At 39.6% G+C, this 6,000-nt stretch overlaps 1 protein-coding gene across 1 annotated transcript in view; it reads left to right on the top strand.

Moving 5' to 3' along the window:
- The first annotated feature begins 258 nt into the window (after window positions 1–258).
- The window catches only part of LOC115138474 (fibrous sheath-interacting protein 1), a 68,108-nt gene continuing 62,366 nt past the window's right edge, over window positions 259–6,000 (top strand). The window contains exons 1-6 of the mRNA XM_029675348.2: window positions 259–504; window positions 621–798; window positions 3,727–3,784; window positions 3,889–4,058; window positions 4,132–4,213; window positions 4,507–4,602. Of these exons, the coding sequence (XP_029531208.1) occupies window positions 628–798; window positions 3,727–3,784; window positions 3,889–4,058; window positions 4,132–4,213; window positions 4,507–4,602 (577 nt within the window). The 5' untranslated portion in view covers window positions 259–504; window positions 621–627. The remainder of the gene's footprint in view (window positions 505–620; window positions 799–3,726; window positions 3,785–3,888; window positions 4,059–4,131; window positions 4,214–4,506; window positions 4,603–6,000) is intronic.

Here is a 6,000-nt window from a genome sequence, read left to right as displayed (position 1 = left end):
ACACCTTAGACCACTGCGCCACTCAGGGAGCACTTCTTATATTCTTTATCGTATATGAAGTAGAAATGCTCGTAAACATTTCCCTGATTTGGTTATACTTTTTTAACCACATTTTTATATTACGCACTATGCGAAGCTGCCAAAAAGATTGATATCGTATCATACACATAGCGTTTTACCTCGGACTTGTATTTTGAAGGCAAAATCTGAAAACGGGAAGTCATGTGGATAGATGCTTCTACGGGTTTCTTCTGTGAAGCTAATGTTAGTGCAATCTGTAATCCTTGGGACGTCCCTACTCTAAACCCATATACCCTAACTATAACCATAACCTAACCCTACCATTTTAAATGTCAACTTCCCAAGGATTCCAGATTGCACCAACCGTGATGCTAATAATACATATATATGCCTTGTATTCAAAGTTTGTAGTTACCACATCCGGGTCTTTTGCGTCCTTAGTTACCATTCGGAAAGAAAATACCCTGCCTACACAGCTATCAGGTATTTAGGCTATATTTATAATTTAACGAAAAATACAATAGAACATTTGATTTATTTACCTATATACTTATTGCAAAATGCTCTATTCTAATATTGGGTTACGTTAACGTTACCAGAGCACCCATGGATATTACGAGAGGCAGTTTAGATGATATCTCCCGCCCGGCATCCAACGAGCGTTCTCGCCCGGGTAGCCGTGTATCAACTGTGTCACTGCCTGACGTCGGGAGAGTATTTCATCCCAGCCCGACGTCCCTGGTGGTCCTTAGCGATGATGCCCCCAACAATAAGCAGGTAATGTGCTTGCATGCACACTTTGTGCTTGTAGAACAAGATGACCTGACATATGCTCCTCAGGAAGTAAAGGGTCAAGTCAAGACAACACATTTGGAATAATGTGTCAAGAAGGGGACACAGTTTGAACCTGATAGTATCTGGTTAATGTTTCACAATTTCCTTTGTGTGGTGGGCCATTCTTGATACACACAGGAAACTGTTGTGGTGAAAAACCCAGCATCATTGCAGTTCTTGACACAAACCTACTACCATACCCGGTTCAAAGGCACTTAAAGTTTTTGTCTTGCCCATTCACCCTCTGAATGACACACATACATAATTCATGTCTCAAAGGTTAAAGAATGATTTTCAAGCCATCTCCTCCCCTTCAGCTACACTGATTTTAAGTCGATGTAACAAGTGACATCAATAAGGCATCACACTGTAGCTTTCACCTGGATTCACCTGGTCAGCCTATGTCATGGAAATAGCAGGCATTCTTAATGTTTTGTATACTCATTGTATAAAAGCACCACCATATTTGCTTCTGTTAGCTAACTGTCCAGGTTGGAGCTTTGTACCTGAAGGCCCCATGTAGAGGCTGTGTTGTGTGGTTGCTGTGCATGTTTGTTCAAGAACCATTTGAGGACCTTAGAATAATTTGGTGTGGTGGAGTTTCTTACACTTTTGTACAGTGTTTGGAGGCTTTGATGATGGCTTTTGGGTCTGGGTAGACAAAATATCCACAGGAAAGAATTATTAAACCGACTTCAACACACAAGTCTCGCTGTGTGGTGAATATTTGTTTGCTCGAGACCTAAGACACATGCATGTAATTCATGCATATTAACTGAAGTCTTGCAGCTGTTTTACATGGTTTTGCGCATGTGACAGAAATTTAAACAGCAGTACTTTAAATAATACTTTCCTATGGATATTTTGGCAAAAATGTTGACCCACTGAAGGACCAACCGCACACAGACAACCGATAGAGTAAGTTCAAATCTAACCTCATCCCCAGGCTATTGCGCATATAAGCCTGTGACCATAGAAGTCTATGGAAGTGACCTACTGAGTAAATTATTTGAATCATAACATTTTTGTGAATCACATAGCTAGCTGCGAGGCGTGTTGTGGGAGATGATTAAGCCAAAGCCAATTTGTCCAGGTCTTCCTGTTTTGGCAAACAAAGGCCAAGCTTGATGCGTTGGTCCACCAGACATTTGGGTGGAAGTGTCTGGGAACGACATTAGTTCAAATGTAATTTAATTCAACATTCTGGCTTGTAAGGAAACTTTCTGTCACGCCCTCACCAAAACCGCCACCGCGGAGTTATGCCAACCCAGACCCTCCCATATAGGCTTAGGTTTGCGGCCGGGAGTCCGCACCTTTGGGAGGTTCAAACTGACCTGAGTTTGCTTTTTGTTTTCTTTATTATTTTGGTTAGGTCAGGGTGTGACAAGGGTGATATATGTGTTTTTGTATTGTCTATGGGTTTTTGTAAGTCTATGGGTTTTCACTAGTCTAGGTTTTATATGTCTATGGTTGCCTAGATTGGTTCCCAATTAGAGGCAGCTGTTTATCGTTGTCTCTGATTGGGAACCATATTTAGGCAGCCATATTCCTTGGGTTATTTCGTGGGTTTTTGTCTATGTGTTAGTTGCCTGTGTCTGCACTTATCATATATAGCTTCACGGTTGTTTAACCCCTAACCTAACCCTTTGTTCTTCATCTTATTAAAGAAGATTTATTCATCTCACGCTGCGCCTTGGTCTCCTCCATACATCGAACGTGACACTTTCCAAGTTTTTGCAGTGCTCTGTTTCAGACTGTATACCAATAATTGGTATCACAGTATGATTTATTACATTTTAGTCAATGCTTTTATCCAGAGCAACATTCAGGAGCAATTAGGGTTATAAGTGCCTTGCTCAAGGGCACAATCCCTGCTCAGGGATTCGTATCAGCGACCTTTCAGTTACTGGCCCAATGCTCTTAACCGCTAGGCTACCTGCTGCTCTTATTATTAGGCAAGGGTTGAGCAGTGTAGCCTATATTCAACCAGTAGAAAATGAATGGTGGCAGAAGGCGGTAAACTAACTCTATGTAAACTTTGATAACTTTCTGAACTATACAGAAATAGTAAGAGCATCTTGGTGTGTTCTCTTGTCTTTTTGTCTTTTACTGTTACCCAGTCCTTACAAGGCAAGTCAACCCTAACCTTTATCCTAAACGTTGCTTTAAATATACTACCATTCAAAAGTTGAGAGAATGCCAAGAGTATGCAAAGCTGTCATCAAGGCAAAGGGTGGCTACTTTGAAGAAATTTAAATATGACATATTTTGATTTGTTTAACACTTTTTGCTTACTACATGGTTCCATATGTGTTATTTCATAGTTTTGATGCCTTCACCATTCTACAATGTAGAAATATAGTAAAAATAAAGAAAAACCCTTGAATGAGTAGGTGTGTTCAAACTTTTGACTGGTACTGTATATATATCTGCCTCTAGTAAGGTTTCTTATTGTAACATATTGCTGGTTATTTCTTGATCCGTGCCTGTTTGGCAACACTTTTCCCACCTCCGAAGGTACAGTATATCCATAATCGGTAGACTTTTCTGATTTAAAAAGTTGTAATTTGCGTCACCAAAGGTGTGCCCAAGAAAGATTGAAATAATATTGAGTAGTTATTTATGATGCAAGGTGATTTGTAGATTAGTCAGTTTCGACTCGCCTTTAAAGCCGGCTGCAATGTTGAAAGTGCAAAAGCGAAATTCATGGGAAACTATGCCTCCGCTTTTTGTCTGGAAAGCTCTTAAGACGGAATGTTAATGTTAAAATAACTATACTGTTTTTAACTGTAAACATGACTGCCTCTTGACTTTCCCCATCAATGGGCCTAGAACCTGTGGTTTGAATAGATGTTACAATTACTTTCCTAGGATCACAGCAACTCACATGAAAACCTCAGGTCTCCAGATGAAAGTCTTCCTGAGAAAGGTAGGCATAAGTACATATCACTATGACATGTTAGGAAGTAGAATACTGAAAAGAAAATGGATGAACATATTTGTATGCATGCATTTCTTTGAATGGATTTCCAGATCACTCCATTGGAGATGTATCTGATGAGGAGAACGAAGATCCAGAACTCCAGAAGGCCATCAAGAAAATGAAAATACTTGACAAAATCTTGGCTTCAAGGATCTCAAATGAAAAAGAGGTCAAGAGAAAAGGAAAGGAGCTCCATCAGAAACTATGGCAGGAACTATTGGTAAGCACAGGGATACGCAGAATACACACATTAAATGACATTTAAAGGATGTTTCCTACCTATTTCTGTGCAGCAGATAAAGCCCAACAGATCTTCAGAATGGGCAGATGAAGCAGAAAATACGAGGATGTTTTTGTCCCTGGCTCCTTCCAGTAGTAAGTGAAATATTAAACAGTAATTCCAGAACGCAGATCAGTGTGGATACTGTTTACAATGCACATTAACTGGAGCTTTGAGGACAATGTACTCATGCCAAATTACTATTCCAAGATATACAGTATAAATCACGTTTTGTTTTGTTTATCACCATTTTTGATCAGCTTTTTTTTGTATGGGATATGTCACAGCAAATTGATAACGTTATTTAGATTCAGTCTCAGAATTTGAATATGGTAATTTACTATTAATATACAGGCTAAGTGTAATAATCCATTTTCATTTTCCATAGCTCACGGATCCAGTGAAGAATTGGACTTTGCTCCTGTGTTTGGGACTCAAGTGCCTGACAAAGAGTATGAAAGACACAACAGACAAGTGGAGGAAAGTGAGTTTGTTTAAATATGCTGGAACACAATTATACATTTTACATCATAAAGTTGCTCATATATCTGTATGTAGGCCAATGTACACTGTAACTAGTCTTGTAACTCATGCTGCCAAACATTCCTTCGTAAAACTGACCATCCTACCGATCCTCGACTTCGGTGATGTCATCTATAAAATAGCCTCCAACACTCTACTACTGGTTGAATATAGCTACTCTACTCTGCTAGGTAAAGCCCCGCCTTATCTCAGCTCACTGGTCACCATAGCAGCACCCACTCGTAGCACGCGCTCCAGCAGGTATATCTCACTGGTCACCCCCAAAGCCAATTCCTCCTTTGGTCGTCTTTCCTTCCAGTTCTCTGCTGCCAATGACTGGAACAAACTGCAAAAATCTTTGAAGCTGGAGACTCATATCTCCCTCACTAGCTTTAAGCACCAGCTGTCAGAGCTGCTCACAGATCACTGCACCTGTACATAGCCCATCTATCTACCTACCTCATCCCCATACAGTATTTATTTATTTATCTGGCTCCTTTTTGCACCCCAGTATCTCAACTTGCACATTAATCTTCTGCACATCTAAAATTCCAGTGTTTAATTGCTATATTGTAATTACTTCGCCACCATGGCCTATTTATTGCCTTAACTCCCTTATCTTACCTCATTTCCACTCACTGTATATAGACTTTTGTTTTTCTTTTGTTCTACTGTATTATTGACTATGTTTTGTTTATTCCATGTATAACTCTGTTGTTGTATGTGTTGAAATGCTATGCTTTATCTTGGCTAGGTCGCAGTTGCAAATGAGAACGTGTTCTCAATTAGCCTATCTGGTTAAATAAAGGTGAAATAAAAAATTTAAAAATAAAAAAGTAACAACGTTAGGACTATATTGCAATGTAGTTTTATTATTCTACACTAGATGGCAGTATAACCCTAGGAAACAATGCAACTATTTTGTGGTTTCACTGTGTATTCAGTTTTCTTGGTGCTTTCATTCCTGAAAACACTGCATAGGCTACATCTTTCCCTCCAAACTATCCATGTACAACTTTTCCCATCTTTTGAATTTGCTGTTTGCCTGATGACATGTCACTCAGTCATAGTTTGAGAGCCATGAACATTGTGGAGTGGGCCCTTTTCAATTGCATGTATTTCAGTGGTCCAGAAACATTAATTGATGTTTCAGTGGTCCAGAAACTTTAATTGATACATGGTCATTTGGAATACTTCCTTAGATTGTTGACAATGTCTCTCCAAAGCGTCTCAGGATGATATTAGACAGAGCCTTCTATTGGTTCTTAAACTCCTAAGTTTACACGTTTACCTGCTGGAATCCAAAAATGCATGAACAGCTCCCAGCAGTGGAGGATCCTCAGAGGAGGAAGGGGAGGAC

Source organism: Oncorhynchus nerka, linkage group LG12, assembly GCF_034236695.1.
Source record: "Oncorhynchus nerka isolate Pitt River linkage group LG12, Oner_Uvic_2.0, whole genome shotgun sequence".
NCBI classification, from domain to species: Eukaryota; Metazoa; Chordata; class Actinopteri; order Salmoniformes; family Salmonidae; genus Oncorhynchus; species Oncorhynchus nerka.
Note: the sequence above shows the minus strand (reverse complement) of the source record. Positions and strands in the feature narration are given on the sequence as shown.